This window comes from Mus caroli, unplaced genomic scaffold (genome assembly GCF_978045245.1).
Source record: "Mus caroli unplaced genomic scaffold, Mus_caroli_1 scaffold_20, whole genome shotgun sequence".
Taxonomy (NCBI): domain Eukaryota; kingdom Metazoa; phylum Chordata; class Mammalia; order Rodentia; family Muridae; genus Mus; species Mus caroli.
In genome coordinates this window covers 54,346,226-54,367,471 of record NW_028227275.1, presented here as the reverse complement: position 1 = coordinate 54,367,471, position 21,246 = coordinate 54,346,226, and the positions used below count along the sequence as shown (strand labels likewise).

The window sequence follows — 21,246 nt, the reverse complement described above, 5'->3', positions numbered from 1 at the left end:
TTCAGTGGCCTGGCCTTGGCCTGCAGAGCCTCCTAGTCTGTTCAGGCTTTGTTCAAACCATGCTGTCCCTGAGATGCCTTCCCAGGTTGACGGTTGTTCTTGGAGATATGACCCCATATTTCAACCAACTCTTGCATCCCATTGGTACCAGAGTTGAGAACTCACTATGCTTTTCAGGGCTCATGAGATATTCATTTAATTTTGATAATCAGAAGGAAAAGGAAGAAATTTAAAGGGTTAAAGAAGGATTGAAGAGCTAGCTCACTGGGCAAAAGCACTGGCTGCTTTTCCAGAGGACCACTCAGGTTTAATTGCCAGCACCCACATGGTGGTGGTTTACAAACGTAGCTCCAGTTCAGAGGACCCAGTGCCATTTTCTGGCTTCTTCAGGTACCAGACATGCACATAGTATTTAGACATGCAAGTAGGTGAAAGAAAAAAAAAACCTTTCTTTTTTCTTTTCTTTTCTTTTTTTTTTTTAAATTTGGTCTTCCTTCCTTCCTTCCTTTCTTTTTTTTTTTTTTTTTGTTTTTTTGTTTTTGTTTTTAGAGATAGGGTTTCTTTGTGCAGCCCTGGCTGTCCTGGAACTCACTTTGTAGACCAGGCTGGCCTCAAACTCAGAAATTCGCCTGTCTCTGTCTCCCGAGTGCTGGGATTAAAGGCGTGTGCCACCAAACTTGGCTTATACCTTTCTTTTTTAACATAAAAAAGGCCAAGATAATGTTTTTCCTCTCTTTATAAAACTGTATTATTTTAAATTTTCTTATTCCTTTCCTCCCTCCCTCGCTTCCTTTTTCCTTTCCTCCTTCCCTACCTTCCTTCCCTTCTCCTCATGCCCCTCCCCTTTTTCATGCTGGCCTCAAACTTGGGACCCTTTTGACTTTGCTCTCACCAGTTGACACTACCCATGCACCACTACATAAGGCTTTATTTTATTTTTGCAACAGGATATATACACAGCTCTGGGTAGCCTGGAACTCACTATGAAGACCTTATAATTCTGGTCTCAAACAATTCTGCTTCAGTATATTCTGCCTGTAAAGTGGAAACTTAAGGGTCTTTGAGAAGCCAGTGGTGTTAGCTGGTGTTTTGCTGGGGCAAACGCATGAAGAAATGTTTTCCTGAAGTGGACACAGGTAATAGGCCAAGGCAGACTCTTGAAGGAATGCTTCACTGAAGCAGACACAGGGAGAAGATGTTCTGCAAGCATGTGAAAAGACACGTGATGAAGGATTCTTTGCTAATGGCACACATGTATTGGTCAACCTTATATTGCATAGTTGAGCTCCATTTGTCCATATTCCATAGGGAGAAACACACCAAAAAACTTCTGGTGGCCTGCTACATTTTCTTGTCGCTTCGTTGGACTCAGGCTGATTGACAGAGTAATGTCAGCTGAGACAGAGTCACATGCTAAGACAAGACCGGTGGAGGACACATGATGTTTAGAGGGATATAAATAAGACTCAACAGACGATGGCTATGGCTGAGCTAGGCTTACTTTAGAGCTAGCTATACAATGCTTGTTGGTCTCACATCTTTGCTGATCTTCACTTCACTGATCGAGGTTTTCCTGGAGCTCCTATTGGCCTGGTCCCTTCTGCTGTCTCCTGCTAAGGCTGAAGCCTGGCTGTCTCTGCTAGGTAGTGCCACCTCTGCTGATTTGTGATGCTATCCCAACTCTTAACTGTACTGCTAAAGTGTTTGTGAGTGAATCGAGCAGCTGAAGCTAACCTGTCAACTAAAGTGCCGATTTCCAACAACACAGACAGAAGTTGCTCCAAAGAACCTTTCTAAACAGGTCCACTGTGCCCTCCCCATCCTTTCTTTTCTACTACCTCTAGTGAGTGGTGGGCTACAAGGAAGGTTAAAGCGTTTAAGAACCATCACTAAAGGCTAGAGAGATGGCTCAGCAGTTAAGAGCACTGACTGCTTTTCCAGAGGTCCTGAGTTCCATTCCCAGCAACCACATGGTGGCTCACAACCATCTATAATGGGATCTGATGCCCTCTTCTGGTATCTCTGAAGAGAGCAATGGTGTGTGTGTGTGTGTGTGTGTGTGTGTGTATAGATACACATCTTTTTAAAAAAGTTATATTTTAAGAAACCATCATTAAAATTAGGCTTGTGTGTGTGTGTGTGTATATAGATACACATCTTTTTTAAAAAAGTTATATTTTAAGAAACCATCATTAAAAGTAGGTTTAAAAAAATAAAATTACAAGCCTGTCTACCACTGAGTCCACTAGAAATTTCTTTTTTTTCCCTGTTTTTTTCAAGACAGTTTTTCTATGTAGCTAGAACTTGCTCTGTAGACCTGGAACTTGCTCTTTAGACCAGGCTGGCCTCCAACTTAGAGATCCACCTGCCTCTGCCTCCTGAGTGCTGGGATTAAAGTCTTATGCTACCATGCCTGGCTTGGCCCAGTGTTTGTCTTAGAGACTCTGCTTTTCATCTTAAATATTTTATTTTTTATTTTATGTATGAGTACACTGTTGCTGTCTTCAGACACACCAAAGGAGGGTATCTGATTCCATTATAGATGGTTGTGAGCCACCATGAGGTTGCTGGGAATTGCACTCAGGACCTCCTGAAGAGCAGTCAGTGCTCTTTAACCTCTGAGCCATCTCTCCAGCCCCTGCTTTTCATCTTAGCAGCCAGCTCCACGTTCATGGGTTGGCTGTGAGAACTAAATGATGGATGGAAAATGCTTGTGGAACTTTGAGGTGAGGACTGGCAACTTAAAATAGAGACAGGTGACTGTGACTGCTTTCTGTTGGTAACAAGATTACCTTTTATAAATAATATCAGAAAGGACAGATCCCAAAGTGTTTTGCAGGGCTGGTTCTTATACCTGGAAACTAAACTAGATAAAGCATGAGGCCTTAGGAAAACAGACTTCTTTCGCTTAGGTCACTAGTTGCTTTGGACTATTTTATTCCCTCAGTATAGGTTCTTGGGATAGAATCTAGTGCTAACATTAATCATCCTGCCTCAGTTTCCAGAGTGCTGGAGTCAGAGCTTCCTGCCACCACATCCAGCCCTTCCTTCCTTTTTTTTTCCCCCTTGCCTACAAAGACCTACCTGCCTGCCAGTGCAGGGGTGAGAAGTGTGCTCCATGACCCCTAGCATCTTTTTAGGTTTTACATGGTAAGATGTAAAGGCCATTTCCCTGTCCTTTTCTTTGTGTTCCTGGGCCTAGCAACCTTCCACTTTGCGGTGCATCCGGCATTCATTCATCCCATGAGCATGTGGCTCTGCTCAGTCCAAGAGGTGAACTGAAGGGCAGCCAACCGTGGGAGAGCAGAGCTATGGAAAGGGACTTATATTTCCCCAAGGTGAAGTCTCTCCCAAGTCATTCCGGAGACTACGTGTGAGTGTGTGTGTGTGTGTGTGTGATTTCCACCAGTGACTCTTGTCCTCTTGGCATATACACTTCGGAGAATGGTTTCCTGTGGGTCGGGTAATTTAATAGTTTCCTTACTCCCAAGGGGCTGAAACTGTTTCCTTTTTATAAACTGAGGATGTCTAAGTTACCCGCATTAATAGCAAACTTGTTCACTGCTGCATGTCCAGAGTGTCAGCTCTTGTAGCACATAGTAGGTGTTAAGTGTGAGAATGACTCCATGAATGGTGCCTTCTTTGACTGACTGTGGTGTGCCTCCCCGACAGGGAGAGAATAAAACCCACTTTTAGACCCTCATGGTCTCTGGCATCCTGCAATTTGGATCTTCCAGGCCTCTGCTTTGTTGTGGAGGACTAACCAAAGGCTAAGCGAGGACCTGTTTCTCCGGCTGGCCCTGGCAGGACCCCAGGTTGCCTCGACCCTACAACCTCTCGAGGTTCTTCTCCAGGCTTACCGGGAGCCTTGGACCTGAAGGTGTCCCTCGGCCGAAGCCAGAATTCGCCCCAGGGTTTTCCAGCCTAGGGATGCGCATCTCCAGCTGCCCATCACCATGATCCCAGCCCCTTCTTTGCACCTTCGTCCTGTGCAGGAGCCCGGGGCTGAGCGGAGTGCTTCACCCCGTACCTATAGGCCTGCGGGGGCAGGAGCCTGAATCACCGCCGCAGTCTCCCTCTCTTTCCGGCTTCCAGCCCGGGGCCACCTCTGTTTCGCAACGCTGGCTGGCCAGGCGCAGCGTGCTAGCTCTCTTACACTCCTCTGCGCGCCCCTCTTCCCGGCTTGCGCTTTCGCGGCCGCCGCCCTCACTCTGGCCGGCTCCGGGGAAACCTCGCCCCGCCGCCCCTCCCCGGTATAAGCCAGAGCTGCCAGCGCTAGCCCCAGGCTCCCGCGGGAGGGGGCGCGGCAGCCCCCACGGCTCCACCCTCTCCGCGGGGCCGCGGCCATCTGGGGCCCCTGCCAGGCGCGTCTGCTTGGGGCCCGCGCCCAGCTCCTGCGGGAGGACAAGGCACCCCGGAGAGGGGAACGGTGCCGCCGCACCGGGCGGTCCCCTGCTAGCGGGCTGCGGAGAGCGGCGCTCGGAGATGCCCCGAGGGGGCGGTGGCTGAAGCGCCTCGCAGCGGACTGGACGCGGGCGCCCCTGGTCACCTCGGCGACTCTTTACGAGCCGGAGCTGCAGCTGCGGACGCGGCAGGGTGGACCCACGAGGGCGCTGAGGACCGTGCTCCCCGCGTCCGTAACAAGCGCCCGTTGCGGACTTGCCACCTCCCGCCTTCCCCGCACCAGCCCCCCGCGAGCTGGCAGGAGGAAATTGCGCGCGGCCCCTTTAAATTTACCCAGGAGCCCTTAAAGGAGCCCCAGGGGCCCCAGACAGGAATCCCCACCCCGGTCCAGCCCGCGCTGCCGAGCGAGCAGTCAGCCGTCCGTGCGGCCGGCCGCCCGTGAATGCGCCCCGCGCCCGGGGGCCCCGCGCACCGAGCGCCCCGCGTGCGCCGCCGCTGGCTCCGCGGCCCCGCGCCCCGCCGCCCCGGGGCCCCCGCTCCGCAGCGCAGCGCATGGAGCCCGGCGGGGACCACCGGAGCCGGAGCGGCGGCGGCAGGGGCGGCCCCGGGCCCGCAGTGACCTCGGCACGGGGCCGACGGCTGCCGCCCACCGCAGCGAGCGGCGGCACGGAGCCCGAGGAGGACGACGGCGGTAAGATCTGGGGCCGACGACCGGGGGTGGGGGGCCCCGGCGTGGGGGAGGGGAGGGCTGCGGCTCCGGGCCCCTCTCGGCCGCCGAACAAAGCGGGGGACGAGCTCAGGGCGGCTCGGGGCGCCACCTGGTGGGCGCAGAGAGCAGCTACAAGGCCCGCGGGGCGCTCCCTGCCCGTGGCGGGGTCTGCCCGCCGGGCTGGGGCGGATCCCTGCTCCTTAAAGGGCCCCGCGTTGCTCGTTTTTTTTGGGGGGGGCCAGCGACGTGGGAGTCGAGGTGCTAGAACTTGCGGCTCCCGCCCTTTCTCTTTCACACTCCCAGGTGGTCTTTCTTTTAAAGGCTTCCCAGTCCCTCTGTCCCTTTCTGAGGCTTTCCCCAGAGTAGCATAGCTCGGGATTCCGCTGTTCTCGGTTATGCCGTCCCTTTCTGCGTGGCCTTGCTGGAGACGGGAACTCTTCCCTTCACGGTTACGCTACGAGAAACAAAGCGCAGCCTGCGTCCTGGGGGCCCCCGTCTGTCATACCCCACATCGGGAAGGTCTTAGTGAGGGATGGGTTCGCACACGAAGGTGGATGCCCCACCCGTGCGTTGTCGCGTTTCAGAATTGATTTTGGCCCCAGTTTGTCAGCTGTACCAAGACCCGCCGGTTGGCCCTTAAAACCAACTGCTTTTTTTGTCTCCCTTCTGCAAGGTTCATTGCCTTTAGATCAGCGGAGGTTCCATCCGTACTAGCGAGAGTGTTCTCTACTCTTCGAGCTCCCCTCCCTATAAGCCCCCCCCCTTTTTTTTTTTTTGAAAAAAATCTCAGCTCCTCCTTTTTCTTTCTTTTTTTTTTTCTTCTTTCTGCTCTTAAAGGGCCAGTCTGCTCTAGACTTAACAGTGCTCCTGCACTGGAAGGATGCTTAGTAGGATGCTAGCTATTCAGTCAGTGCGTTTGCAGACAAAGGGGTATAGGCCCAGAGAGCGGATGTGACTGACCTACCAAAGGTCACTGGGCAAGGGACCAGTGAAGCCAGATCTTGAATCTAATGTTTTTTCTATACCTTTACCTAAAAAAAAGTAATGGAAGACAAACAAACAAAACCTCCAAACCAAAACAGACAAAAAAACAAAACAAAACAAAACAAAAAAACAAAAAAACCCCAAACAAACCAAAAAACCCCCCAAAAACAAAACAACTCCTCACGAGGACAAGAGCCTGCTCCGATCCTGTCATTTGTTTGTCTGACTCTGGGATTCTGTACTGAGAGAATGCCAGAGTCTGCTTGTTTCGTCTTTGTGGCCAGGAGACCGTTTTCTAAATAAAAAATGGTCAGCCAGCACTGCAAGGAGGGCTCTGGGTGTCTTTGACAAAGTGAAAGAACACTAATGGTTGGAGAGGCCCCAGAAGTGCACACTGTTGGGAGGGCTGGCAGTAACCACATCCCTGCCAGCACAAATGAGATAAATGCCTAGAACGACTTAATGGGTGTGATGGGTGGTGGCTGCTCCCCAGTCTGGAGACAGTCTGTAGTCACTCTGCTGGCCCTCCGACCTCCTCTTTTCAGGGTCATTGTGCCTCCCAGACTCTGGGGAAGTCCAGGTCTGAGAAACTCCTTTCCCTGGAGGTGTTGACAGCAGTATCTTAGGTGTCCTTCCAGTGGAAGACCTGACAGTTCACACCTCATCCTTAAACTGCTATTTACAGGATGGCATATTGGGAAAAGGGAGATAACCTTTGGTGGGTGCCCTCCTGGAGGGGCCTCAGGTGGGTGGGTGTTGTGCATAGATCTGGGTGCAGACAAATACCCCCTATTGTTCCCCTCTCCCTACTGCTTGCTCCATTCTGGCTATAACTGCCCAGCCTGCTGAGCTTCTGGCTTTATCCCTCCTTAAACCTCCATGGCCTTCACCTTGGTTTTAAAGTCTTCAGCAAGCTAGCCCAGTGCCCACATCTCTTTGTTCTCCAGCTAGGTCCCTGCTCTCTGTGTGGGTGTTCCAACTCCCTCATTACCCACTTCCCTTTCATCCCTATTGCCACCCCTCTCTTGCCCTAACCTCCCCTGCCCCCTTCTCATGCTTCCAAATCAAAGCCCAAGGTCCTTTCTCTGGAAATAGGAGATTGAGAGCCTGTCTCCCTTTTCCCTTCTTCAGGACAAGCTCTTCAGCTGGAAGGGGGTGCCTTAGGGTCCTGGGGGAATACCCCCCTACCCTCCTCCAGGGCCAGGGGACCAGCATCTTCAGGCAGGAAATACTCAGATCATTGTGAGGCTCGGGCCTCGAGGCCTGGAAAGAGTCGAATCCCTGGCAGGGACCACCGGCGCTATTACCACGACCACTGGCGGCTGGAGTACCTGATGGACTTCATCCCCTCCCGGCACGGCATGGTGTGTATGGTGTGTGGCAGCTCCCTGGCCACCCTCAAGCTCAGCACCATCAAGAGGCACATTCGCCAGAAACACCCCTACTCCCTGCACTGGAGTCCCAGGGAGAAGGAAGTGATCAGCAACAGCTGGGACGCCCATCTGGGGCTGGGGGCCGGTGGTGAGGCTGAGAGCCTGGGGGCCCAGGGGGCAGAGGAGGAGGAGGAAGAAGATGAAGAGGAGGAGGGGGCCAACCTGCAAGCTTGCCCACCCAAGGGATCAGGTAATACAGAATATGGAGAGGCAAGGGTTTGTGTGATATGGGGCTCGGGGAGGGGGCAGCTTTTCTACTATCTTTTTTTTTTTTTTAGGAAATCTCTGTTTCTTTTTGGGTGGAGTCTGTTTACTGCCCTTGCTGTTGAGAGTGGGGAGAGAGAGTGGTGTGGGGTAGTTTCCAGCATCCCTGAGGCCTAGACACTGTAGTAGAAGGAGCAAGAGTTGTATGGGTGGGAGGGTCAAGTTGAGGAAGTGGTTGTCAGTTGGTGAGGGGAGTGGGTGTGGTGTTAGCACAGAGAAGCCCAGGGACGGGGCTGAAATCAGGGTTTAGGGAGGCTGGGTGGGACTTGAGTGAGTGAACAGGAGGATTAAGGAGAGGGGTTAAGATAAAGGGAGTGGGTGTGGTGGCATATGCCTGTCATCCTAGTACCGGGAAAGTGGAGGCAGGAGGACCCATTAATTAGATAAACGTTGGCTACATAGGTAGGTAGGGCCTTTGAACCCAGCCTAGGTTGTATGAGTTTCTGTCTTATAAAAACAGAACAGAAAAAGATGTAAGAGGAGAGGAAAAGACAGGCAGAGAGCAGCCATGGGACCTGAGTCAGTTGAGTGAGAAAGAGACTGTGTGTGGAGCACCTGGCTGTGGTGGGGGACTCCCCAGAGGGCCAGAGACTCAGCTGCTTCCCTCCAACCCTTTCAGGCAAAGCCCCAGCTGGTGGGGGCTGCCGGCGCCAGCGGCGAGGGGTCCGAGGGGGCTCAGTGGCACCTCGGCGCCGGCGCCTCGCAGCCTCCCGAAGGGCTGGGGGCAGCAGGGGGCTGGGGGCCCGGCGCCTGGAGCGGAGGCTGAAGGAGTCACTGCAGAACTGGTTCCGGGCTGAGTGTCTCATGGACTACGACCCACGGGGGAATCGGCTGGTGTGCATGGCCTGCGGCCGGGCACTGCCCAGCCTGCACTTGGACGACATCCGTGCTCACGTGCTGGAAGTGCACCCCAGCTCCCTAGGGCTCAGTGGCCCCCAGCGCAGTGCCCTGCTGCAGGCCTGGGGTGACCAGCCTGAGGCTCTGTCCGAGCTCACCCAGCCCTCACCAGGTGCGAGGCTGTCCCAGGGCTGAGATCCCTCCAATATTAGGGCGGCAGCATGGGAACTGAAAACGAAATTGGGAGGCAGGGATATTTGGTTGAGGGCTGCAGGCCTATTTTCCCTTCACACACAGACATTCAACTTTCCACCCATCTCTCTCTGGCTGGGACCGGCTAGCTTGGGGCTGGGGTGAGGAACAAGGATGGAACCCTCTTGTGTGGGTAAGGACAACACAGCCAGAAGGCTGAGCCCTTCTCCTTCACCCCTTCCCCAACAGACGACGACCTCGTCCCCCAGGACCTGACCAGAAAGAGCCGGGACTCCGCCCCCGCTGCTGGAGCCCCCTCCTCTCAGGATCTCAGCCCCCCAGACGTAAAGGAAGAGGCTGGCTGGGTGCCTGAGAGGCCCGGGCCGGCGGAGGAGGAGGAGGGCGAGGGCGAGGGCGAGAGGGAGGGCATCCCGAACCGGCCTCGGAGGGGCCGAGACCATCGCCGCCACTACCAGGAGCGCTGGCGGCTGGAGTACCTCATGGAGCTGGACGGCTGCCGACGCGGCCTGGTGTGCATGGTGTGCGGGGGCGCGCTGGCCTCGCTCAAGATGAGCACCATCAAGCGACACATCCGCCAGCGCCACCCCGGCTCCAACAGCCTCAGCGGGCCAGTCAAAGCCCTCATCGCCCAGGAGTGGAGCGAAAAGGCCGCACACCTGCTGGCCCTGGGGCTGCCCAGGCCGGAGTCGCCCAGCGTGCCTGTCGCCCCCAGCACAGCCTCAGCCTCTGAGGAGGGGGGAGGGGCGGAGGAGGCGGAGCCAGAGGAGGAGTGGTGGGGTGAGCCTGTGGAGGGCCGGAGCGACTGGCAAGGGAGAGAGGGCAGGGCTCGGAGGGAAGGGTGGTGAGGATGGAAGGCTGTAGAGAGACGGGAGGATGGGACCGGAGGAGCAGTGGAGAACAGGGACTGGGCCTGATTGATGGCACTCGCTCCAAGGCAGCCCTTTGTTCTTCTCCAGGCGACGCGCCGCTGTCCCCTGGAGCACCGTCGGAGAGACCCGCGGAGGAAGAGGAGGACGAAGATGACAGCCAGGAGCCCGGGGGGCTGGCCTTCCCACCGCTGCCACTGCCGCCACCTCCACCGCCACCTCCACCTCCGCCGCGCAGCCGGGAGCAGCGGCGCAACTACCAGCCGCGCTGGCGGGGCGAATACTTGATGGACTACGACGGCAGCCGGCGCGGGCTGGTGTGCATGGTGTGCGGGGGCGCGCTGGCCACGCTCAAGGTGAGCACCATCAAGCGACACATTCTGCAGGTGCATCCCTTCTCCATGGACTTCACCCCGGAGGAGCGCCAGACCATTTTGGAGGCCTATGAGGAGGCCGCGCTGCGTTGCTACGGCCACGAGGGCTTTGGGCCACCCGCCCCGGCGCCACGAGACAGCAGCGCGGATCTCAAGCCTGGCACGGTGTGTCGCGCATAGCAGTCACCCTGCGCTGCCCTGGCCCTTGGGCTGAGAGACCTTGATGTCTGGCCCTGGGGTCCCCACCTCCCCGCTGGCCGGGCTAGGCTGGGGCCGGGGCCCGGGCCCGGGCTGGGGATGGGATGGCACCGCTGCAGTCCTCCCGTGACACTTTGCTGTGCCAGCTAGTACTTGCGCCTCTGGCGCGGCGCGCACTAACCCGGGGGTCCAGGCACTCTTTGTGCGGTGCTCCGCGCTTCCCGAAAAGCCAAAGCGCCTACCCAGTGTTCGCAGCGAGCACTCTTGGCCGTCCCTGAGGGCGCAGTGCTGCCAGGCATGGGAAGGGGCGCAGCCAGTCAGTATTAGGGTTGAAGGCAGGGCGCAAGGAAGCCAGGAAGGACGCGCTGGCCGCGCGCCCTGGCCAGTGGCCCAGTTCTGTGTGGCTTCACGCCAGCGGGCGCGGCCCTCGGCTCCCAGGCTGTGGGGTCCAATTCTTGGCCTCTCGGAGGCCCAGGCGGTGAATTAGGACTGAGCAGGGGGCGGGGCGTGGCCAGAACGGTGGGGCCCAGTCTGCTGGACCAATTTCCCCGGTTGGCCCAGGGACAGCGAGCGCACCCATCCTGGGCCACTGCCACGCCTTCGGGACCGGGGGCATAAAGGGATTAGCACTTTTTCTTTAGGCCCTCCTGTTGCAGAGGGCTTCTGTTATCCACACGGTGAAGGCTGCGGGAATACTCTTGGTCCAGTGCCAGTACCTTTCCACCTCAGGGCACTGGGGCGGTAGGGCTTTATTACTGCCCCCTCTGAACGTGAATTGCCCTCGGTGGACACGCTACTGGTTCTCAGCTCCCTGGGCTTGGGGCCGGGTCTCTGCCTCCTTTTCTCTTGCCGGAAACAGCGCCAGGCCCCATGGTGCCAAAAGGGCCCCTCAATCTCCCAGGCAGGTCCGAGGGGTATGTAGATTTCATTCTCCCGTGGAGAACAGGTGGTCCGAAGATCAGGCCCTTTTTTGCTGTTTGTATTTTATTTTGAAACTGTATTTAATGCTTTTTATATGAAGGGGAGAGGGGAACTGGCCCAATCACCCTTAGGTGCAAATGTCTTATTTATTATGCGTGTATCAGAGATAAGCTGTGAGGTGGTGGAGGAAGAACTGAGATGGGAGTGTGGTGAGGGGATTGGGATATACTAGGTATCTCCATGTTCCCCTGGCCTTTTTGCCTCCAGGTCCAGTGTCTGCTCTTCACAAAGAGAAGTCACTGCAGGCACTGTGCCCTCCCTTTAAAGTCAGGGTGCGGTGGTCAGGGCGTGGGGCCTGGGTTCTGGGGCCAGTGCAGCCCTTGTGGTGAGAAAACAAGAAAAGAAATCCCTTCTCACCCTCCAGAGCCGGAGCTCAAGGTTCAAGTGCCTCAGGCCCAGTTCCCTAGATCGAGAGATGGATTTTATACCACGGATTTTATACCATTTTTTATAATTCAAGATTGTCATTGGGAAGGGACCCTGGAGCTCACAAACTGATCCCTTTCAAATCTCAACTCCCAGTTCAGTGAGCTTTGCACTATATTGCCCTGCTTCCAATCTGGCAAGTTACTAAGATTTCTTTACCTATTAGGCCTGTTAAAGTGGGTGTTGGGCACTGCAGGCCCACAGCACTTGTGTACTGCACTTCCGGGAATGAGGATGCAGGCGGCTTTCAGCAGTGCGGGCTTGCCAGTCAGAACTCCAGGTGGGGCCCTCTTCCCCTGCCGCCGAGGTTCCCCAGCAGAATTAGGCTGCTTCTCTGTGCTTGTTTTGAGGCCATCAGGTATTCTGGAACAGCTGCTGGCTCAGTGAAATTCCAGTTTTGACCGGCCAGGGTTTTGGAGACAGTATTAAATTTTAAGAACAGAGACTATGTATGGATAGTGCCAGGCTGTGCACTTACCCTTCTGCTTTCCACCTGCATGTTTTAAGCTGAGGGTGATTATTCTCGCCCACCTCTACATAAATTGGAGCCGCTGATTGTCGTTGCCAGAGCTCACTGCAGAAGTTCAGCAGTCTTCAGGGTAGCATCATTTTAGACACTTGCTAGAGACACATTCTTGGGCCCTCCTCATAGGCCTTTCCCATACAGTTGCAACTCCCAAGGCGGTTGTCAAGTACCTCTGCAGTGATTCTGCCATAATGACCTATGGCCTCAAGGGGCTGGTGGGTCTCCTCCCTCTATTCTGACATGAACAGGTGAAGTTCCTTCATTGTTTTGTTAATGATATGCTTGCTATTATGGCCCATATGTAAATGTTACTCTGGATACATATTTATATGCCATGTTACTTAGTGACACTATTCAAACATTTGTATGTGTATTTGTGAAGTTGTTTGCATCAGTCATAAAGTACCCCCCCTCCCCAACCCAGAGGTATGTTGAATAAATCTAAAAGTCCAGCCTTATGAGTCACAGCCAACTTAGTTTGGGGGCAGAGCAAGTCAGAGGAGTTCTGATGTCAGACCAGACATCCATGAAACCAGTTCAGTTTCAGCTTTTGGCTGTATGTGGTTTAGAAGCTGCTTCTTGTGGCAAGTGGGGAACCTTCCCTCCCATCCCTAGGCAGGTGCGAGGCGGGATCAGAGCCTTTCACCCCAGTCACTTCTAAGGTCATCCTTTACAGGGTCTCTAACTTCATTTTGGAAAACAAATGTAGTGCAGGTTGTGCTCAGTGCCATGGGAATCCTTGCAATCTTGGGAGTTCTTTTTCAAAATTCCTGGAATGAGGGTGGGAGTGAGTGAAAGCCTTTGCTCTTACTTCACCCAAACTGTACAAAGAATAAAGTTGCAGACTGATGAGACAGTCACTGTGTTTATTTATAATTAATACATCAATTTGCAGTTTTACAGGGACCAGAGCTTCTTGGTACTACTGTTTTTATGTTGCACGCACAGACACGTACACGATTTCATTAGTAATTTTTCATCTCTACGTCTTTGTTTAAAAAAACAAAACAAAAAACCCTCTCATGTAACACAGAAACCTTTCCAATTATTTTAACACAGCAGCAGCAACAAAGAAAAGAGCAAACTGTGGAGGCTTCCAGTGCAGAACGAGGTCCCTTGTTAGGAGACCCCAAACACCATGGGTGCGTTCACTTCCTGGGAGGGCAGAGCATGGTGATGGAGTGTTGTCTACAGTGGAAATGAAAGATTCAAAATGTACAGGGGCAAAGGAACTTGAGAAGATGGAGTAAGGCATTCTATCTATCAAAGTCTGTGAGTCGTTTCCCAAAAGGACTGGAAAGACGGCCAATTCCTACTTTTACAGTCACAGAACTTTGTGACCATCAAATACCTTGAAATCCCCAGCTCCTACTTCCTCACAATAGGGCAGGCAGGGTTTGAGAAATGAAGGACTCTTGGATGCCAGTTTTCAAGCTGACTGGATTTCCATGCTGAAGGAGAGATGCAAGGTCTGAGAAATTAAGATCCCGGACCCCTCCACTGATGCCACTGTAAATTCTGTTGTATCTATCAGTACCACCTGGTCTTGCTTGGCCACCCACAACCTAAAAGTTCTGGAAAACATGATCCAAATGAGCACTGGATCATGGTACGAACTGTTTCATCAGTATGTCTGAAAATGGAGATCCTTTCAGAACTGCACTGACTCCAAGCAGCCGCATGTCCTGCTTCTAGAAATGGACCTCTTCAGGCAGCCAGGCCTCTGGACGCCAACAGATACATGACTTGCAGTCAGTGGGGCTTTGGTCCTCAGGCTAAAGCACTGCAAAGTACAGGAGGAAGCAGTAGGGAAGAAACACAAGGAAGGCTTTTCATGTTCTTGTATCTCCTCCTCCACAGACTGAGATAGGATTACAATAACTCAATGGCTGGGAGCCCACATGCAGATTATTTTTCTTTAACAAGTTTATAGCAGTGTACAGCAGTTACAGACATTTATTTCATAATAAGAAAAGTACAACCATATTTATTAAACGTGAGGTAAGGTGGGCAGGGAGAGGGAAAAGCACACTCTGGAATGATTTCTCAACCAACACATGGACCCCAGACCAAGGGCTGTACACGGCCCTCCCAGCTGCAGAGCCCTTCCTTCCCTACGAGGAGCCACAGACAGGGTGGTGGCTGCCCTTCTGCTGACTGCTCCACCCACTGTCCTCCCACCCCCATTTCTCAGGTGGCATTCTGGGAATAGGGAATTACCTCTATCACCTGTAAGTTATTCAGAGCTGACAGTTCTTTCATTAAGGAAGAAGAGGAGCAGTAAGAGTAGCTGCTTATGTGTAAGGCAGGAAGGTGGGACTGGAGGGCCATACAAACCCAACGGAAGAAATCCCACTCTTGCCCCAGACTATTTATTCATAAGTTAATCATTATTTCCTAACTTAAAAATAAGGGCAAAATTATAAATGGGAGCTGTATACGAGTCCTTGGAACTGGAGAGAGGACCCGAGAGACACTTCTCTTTTCCTCCTTTTATGGTACATGTAAAGCTCCACCCCACTATGGTCTGATTAATTCTAGGAATCTGATTCAATCTTTATTCTTTAGGGTTCTAAGAGATCAGTTCTTTTTTCAGTCTAACACATCTTGTGCTTGGTACTGAGGGTAAAGGGAGAGGAGGGGAGAGAACACCAAATTAAAATGAACAAACAACGTGGAACCAAACTCTAGCTGACACTGAGCAAGTTCCTTCATAGTACAAGTGACGATGTTATAACTATTAAATGGTGTTTTAGTAACTGATGCACTTCTTGCTTCACGTGCTTATTCTGCCTTTTTTTTGGCGATTCCAGGAAGCTTTGCTTGGATCCTATTGAGGAAAGAAAAAGAAAACTGAAAATATTTGTTTTTAACATACATTTGTTCTAGGTCTGTTTCTCAGGGATGGCTGAAGTCAGGTAAGGCTCAACTGTCTGGAACAAGCCAGAGGGCTCCCACCACACTGCCCTTACTGCAGGGCCTGATTCTGTCTCACTACAGTGATCCCTGGGCCCTTCACTGGGATCCAGGAAGAATCAAAGAGTATTAGGGTCTTGGGATGATGATGTGAGTGCCCATGTCTTTCCCTTTGTGAAGTACAAGAAAAGGAGCGTCAAGAAGGAATGACAAGTCAGCAAAATGAGGTGTGAAAAAAGGGCATGGCTGGTTAGCTTCATGGTTCTTTGAACTACAAGGTCTGGCAAGGAGGACATCAGAGCTGCCTTTGACCCTGGTGAAGTGGTCATTTGAACCTTCAGTGATGTTAGAGCTGCTCTCCATAGAGGTGACATCTCACAGAGGATTATACACATCAGCTAACGCTTTCAACAACAAAGCAGTCCAGCTTTGGTGAACAGCACCAAGTATCTATGTATGCCTTCAACCTGGAGTTAGTGTGAGTGTACAATAAAGCAAATAAGTCAGGTGAGGATTCTGGCATCAACACCCACCTGCTTGGCTTACATTCAGTTTCTTTCTTTTTGTTCTGTGGATGGAAATCTGGGGCCATGTATGCTAAGCCAATGTTTTACCACCTAACTACACTCCTAACCCTTCAGCTTCCTCTTGGTAATATGAAAAGACACTAAAATCTGGGGTGTGGACGGCTCAGAGTGAACAGCTGTAGCACTTTACTTCTTAAAGAAGAGCTGAAGGAAACAGAAAAAGGACAACATGCTAAGTCAGTGCTGGGCTCATCTTGCTGTGAACATTCAAAGGAAAAGTGGTTCCTTGATTCACACTATCAGATAAAGAATTCAGAATTCATGGTATTGTGGGGCTGGAGAGATGGCTCAGAGGTTAAGAGCACTGGCCGTTCTTCCAGAGGTCCTGAATTAATTTTGCAGCAACCACATGGTGACTCACAACCATCTGTAATGGGATCTGATGCTCTCTTCTGGTATGTCTGAAGACAGCATACTGTTTATTTAATTATATAAATAAATCTTAAAAATATCTTAAAAAGTCATTAAAAAGATTTCATGATATCTTATAGAACTTTAAAAAGCAAAACAGGGATTTTTGTTTGCTCTTTTTGAGGTAGGCTTTTACTACATAGCCCTGGCTATCTTGGAAATCAGGCTGGACCTTCAACTTCACCAGCTTCTGCCTTTCAAGTACTACAGGTGTTCACCACAATGCTGGAATCTAAGCTTTTTATTACTTACTAGAAAAGACAGGAAAGATTGCCTTAACTTGGATACATATGAAAATAAAATAGGGTTAAATAACTAAACATATGACAGCCAAAGTATTTACCTTGATCATTTCTATCTTGAGAGCTGGAGGGTAGGATATTAAGTTTGAGGCCAGCCTGGGCCACACAGCAAGACCCTGTCTCTAAACCAGATGAACAACCCAACAAACCAAACCACCACCACCAAGCCCAGAGATGCTGCTTAAGTACAACAAAGCTACAGTTTTATTCAGGATGAAAACTAGTTACGTTTGACAGTAACATTTTATATAAGAGACTAAACAATATGGGAGAGGAGTCCACATGGGAAACAGTGAACATGGTCCCTAAGTACACTTACTTTTCAACAATTGACTTGGTCTGATCCCGGGCAATCCCAACATAGTGGTCAATCTGTGTCTTTAAGAAAGAAAGGAAGGAAAGAAGGCTCAGCTGGGCAATAAAGGGGCTAAGAAAATTTTCATACAATATATATTTTGGTAATATTCTCATTTCCCCCAAAAGGCACTATTCTCTTATTTAGTGCAACTATTAAAAAATCCCAGTATTCACTATCCCAGAAAATAAAAATGATGTCCAGTTTTTCAGAAGTGAAAGTTCTGTTTTCAGATTTCAACAACACTTCAAAATAAAAATTACACATCATTTGTACAAGTAGAACTTTTGTGGTATTTTCTGTAGCAACACTGAAGTACTTTTCTAAGTGCTAGAAATTGCAGGTTTAATCCGTATTCTGTAGTTGTGATGTGTTTTTGGCTCCTGGGTATTATTAATTCATTTAATAATAAAGAGCCAAAAATATTTTTGTTTATATTGCATATTAGTGCATATGTGTGTGAGTGTGCATGTGTGTCTTTGGAGGCAAAATTTTGACATAAGGTTTCTCTTCCATTGCTCTCTATCTTATTAACTAATTAATTTAATTAACTTAAAGACAAGGTCTCCTGTCCCTAAGCTGGCCTCCAGTTTGCTATGTAACCAAGGATGGGGCATGGACTTCTCTCCTCCTGATACGTACGATACATGTGCATCACTAGATACAAAACCCAGGGCCTTACACATGCTAGCCAAGTACTTCACCAGCTAACCTACATCCCTAGCCATCTACTTTATTTTTTGAGACAGTTCAGTCCCTCACTAAACCTATAGCTCACTGATTTCGTTAGAATGGCTGGACAATAAGCCCCAGAGATCCTCCCCCCGGTTCAGGTTGCAGGTGTACATTTAACACCAGGTATTTTTATGTGGGTGCCTGAGATAAGAACTCAGGTTCTCATGCTTGTGTGACATTTTACCAACTGAGCCATCTCCCTGACACTCCCAAAATGTCTTCTTATGGAGAGATAATCTACTCCATCCATAATGGAAACATCTGCTCACACTAACATTTCCTTGGAAGTGCAGTTTAGTTTTTAGAAGCTCAGCTTTACATAAAGCATCGTTTTTACCTTCCTTTTTGGAATATAATTCATTCCTATGACACAGAACATCTATTTAGGCCTCCAGTCTCTCTTGCTATCTGTTTCTTACTTTCCTTAAAGTGAACTGAAGCCAGTCACACATTACTCAGCATATCTACCACAGATGCATGCCTACCTTATACTTCTCATAGACAATTGGGACGCTGAAGACAAGCAGCTCGGCTGTAAGACAGAATAAAAACACAGCAAGTGCAAATGTGAGACTCAAGCAGCACAGACACTTCTTCATGAAGTACAGAGAAACAATCAAAAAGAGAAAAATAAGAGCTCTCGAAATTGAGGATAGCTGGGAGAGAGCAGATAAGGGTAGTGTTGAAAACCCCTACGAGGCTATTTTCTTTGTATGACAGGTGTCAACTTCTAAACTACAAGTGGTTTCTAAAAGCAAGGTCCCCATATTTAAACCAAATTTAAACAGTGCTCTTTATTCACAGTTGCTTTGAAATCCTTTGTGACACTATTTAATAAGCTCTCAGCCACAAGCCCAGGCTACCCTAATCTCTAGCACACACTGTAAACACACAGGCTGGCTCTGTGGAGTAAGAGATCACACCGCATACGTGATTTGTAGCAAAGTCCTCCAGTCTTGGGCCACACTGTTGTGGTTGTTCGCTTTATTGATGGTTTTATGTCCTCAGTGGGCCCAGAACATATTATGAAGCTTAACATGATGCTGAATTCCTGACCTTCCTGTGTCTGTCTACCGAGTGCAGGCATCAGAGTTGTGCGCCATCACGCCTGGCTGCCCTGGACAAGGGCCTTATTAGGTTAGCCAGGCTGGCCTTGAAGGTTGGATTCTCCTGATTCAGCTTCTTGAACAGCTTTGATTATTGGTCTGTACCATCTAGCTCAGCATTTACACTTAGTCATACAAGTCTTTAAAGAAATAAGCACACAGACACACTTTCCTTGTCACCTTACCAAGAATCAGAAGGGTAATTCCATTAAAAACAGCACCAACATAGGTCATCAGCCACATGAAGACAGCCAGCTGTGAAGGCCGATGTCAGAGGGTTAATTAAGAATAAACATACCCCGAGTTCAAGCTAACTAGGTTTGCATCAATGCAGTGTTTTATGACACAGATTCCCCCATGTGCACTTATAGTCAGAAAACTCACTGTCTTTGGGGTCCATAATTTCAGGGTGCTGAGCTGATAACTGCTGGTCTAATGCTGGTCTCCAGAGGGAGGTGGCAGCATTTTCTGTTGATAGCTATTTTCTCTTTTCTGATAAAACCCTATATATGTCCTATTTTACCTCTCCCCCTGCCCTCCCCCGCCCCCCCCAGACAGGGTTTCTCTGTGCAGTCCTGGCTGTCCTCAAACTCAGAAGTCCGCCTGCCTCTGCCTCCCAAGTGCTGGGATTATAGGCATGAACCACCACTGCCCGGCTTATCTCTAAATTAAAGCCCAGCAACTAACCTTCAAGGAGTCAACCAAGTCTTCTACCAGAAAGAGGCGAATAATGAGTTTGAGGGCCTTGTTGACATGCACCATTGCAGCATTCATGTAGTTGTGGAAAGCTTCTGAAGACAGGGTAATGTCCACATCCAAGTAGGCCCTTCCGAGGAAGAAAAAACAGTCGCACATGTGACACACAAGGGAAAATTCTTCAACAGCACAGTGGTATTTTAGTGTGAAATCAGCATTCTAGAACTCTGTAGGGGACACAGCTGTCCTTTACTCGATAAAAGCTAATATGCCAGTTATGTATAAATTGTATGAATGTACAATGAAGAGCTATCTGGTGTAGATGTATCACAATGCACTCTGTGGGGATGCACATCAGATAGCAGAGGACTTGCCTAGCACGCATGAGATCTTGGCTCAATCCCCAGCATTATAAACAAACAAGTAAAAACCAAAAATTCATTTGTGTGTGTTTGTGTGTATATGCATGTGGAGTTCAGAGAACTACCATGGGTGTCATTTCTCTGGCCCTGTCCTGTCCTTCTCTTTCTCTCTTTCTTTAACAGTTTCCTACTGACCTACTGTCCAAATACACTGTTTTATTTTTAATGCACATGTGTATGTCCGTGTGTGTGTGTGTGTGTGTGTGTGTGTAGTGGTTTGAATGAAAATGACCCCACAGGCTCATAGGCAGTGGTACTACTAGGAAATGTGGCCTACTAGGAGTGTGCTTTGACGTTTTAGGAGTTCAAGCCAAGCCCAGTGGTTCATACTGCCTCTTTTGGTTGCCTGTGGATCCAGACAGAGAGGTCTCAGCTCCTGCTCCAGCACCATGTCTGCATGTACACTGTTATGCTTCCCACCATAACAATGGACTAAACTGTAGTAAACTCTGGACTGTAAAGGACTAAACCTCTCAACTTTAAGTTAGTCCCAATTAAATGTTTTCCTTTATAAAAGTTGCTGTGGTCATGTTGTCTCTTCCCAGCAATAGGACATTGTCTAAAACAGTGGGTGCACACCATGGTGCACAAGTAGAGGTCGGGGGACAGTTTGTGGCAGTAGGTTCTCTCCTTCCACCATGTGGGTCCTAGGGACTGAAATCAGATTGTCAATCTTAGAGTAAATACTTTTACCTGCTGAGCATCTTGCTGGCTAGGACCTTGTCTTAGCAAGTTCCAGAACACCCAAAGCTATGTAGAGAGACCTTGTATCAAGCAATCACCATCAAAACAAAAACTTAACCAAAAAAAAAAAAAAAAAAGGTCTGGGACTAGAGCTCAATGGTAGAGCACTTGCCTTGTATGTGTAAGGTCCTAGGCTCAATCCCCAAGCTGGGGGCAGGGAGCATAGTTTAAAAAAGCAAAGGAAAGACTGAGGAGGGTAGACATCATGAATGTGTTAGGGCTGCAAACTATATAACACACTGTGTTTTTAGAGGCTGAGATTTAAAAAAAAAAGGGTAGTGGTGGTAGGGGTACAGGCAGGCAAAGGGTCTCAATTACACAGCCCCTAGAACTTACTATATAGATAAGGCTGGCCTGAACTTAAAGAGCTCTGCTTGCCTTGGCCTCCCAAATGCTGCGATTTTGGCATGCCATTGTGACCATGTCTGGCATTCTTGTTCTGAGGGGTAACCCTGTGCTTATAACCTGTTCATTCACACTGCAGCTACTGAGCGTCTACTGCTTATCAGGTGTGAAGACATCTTGAGGAAGAGTAGAAGAGTAAGAGGCATGTGTTCATTTTCCTGTTTATAAATATAAAGGTTTTAACATGAGATGTTTCCAGGTATGGAAGCAGAGGCAGGTGGGTTTTTGTGTTTGAGGTCAGCCTTATCAACACAGTGAGTTCTATGCCAGCTAGGGAGACACACAGAGACCTTGTCCCACCAAAACAAAACAAACAAAAAAATCCTACATGTTGGGATTAATATGATTTAGC

General features: G+C 50.1%; 2 protein-coding genes across 5 annotated transcripts in view; one reads left to right on the top strand and one right to left on the bottom strand.

Moving 5' to 3' along the window:
- Positions 1–4,365: 4,365 nt before the first annotated feature.
- On the top strand, positions 4,366–13,103 carry Zfta (zinc finger translocation associated). The gene is made up of 5 exons (XM_021151200.2): positions 4,366–5,095; positions 7,229–7,720; positions 8,414–8,803; positions 9,073–9,621; positions 9,801–13,103. Exons 1-5 carry the CDS (start codon positions 4,957–4,959, stop codon positions 10,262–10,264), a joined length of 2,034 nt encoding a protein of 677 aa, XP_021006859.1. The 5' UTR covers positions 4,366–4,956; the 3' UTR covers positions 10,265–13,103.
- Rtn3 (reticulon 3) overlaps positions 13,062–21,246 on the bottom strand; it is a 58,889-nt gene continuing 50,704 nt past the window's right edge. For all 4 annotated transcript variants that reach the window (XM_029472296.2, XM_021151198.3, XM_029472295.2 and 1 more), the window contains 5 exons: positions 19,315–19,453; positions 18,813–18,882; positions 18,007–18,053; positions 16,751–16,809; positions 13,062–15,045 (listed from right to left, as the gene is read on the bottom strand). In XM_029472296.2, the coding sequence (XP_029328156.1) occupies positions 15,000–15,045; positions 16,751–16,809; positions 18,007–18,053; positions 18,813–18,882; positions 19,315–19,453 (361 nt within the window). In that variant the 3' untranslated portion in view covers positions 13,062–14,999. The remainder of the gene's footprint in view (positions 15,046–16,750; positions 16,810–18,006; positions 18,054–18,812; positions 18,883–19,314; positions 19,454–21,246) is intronic.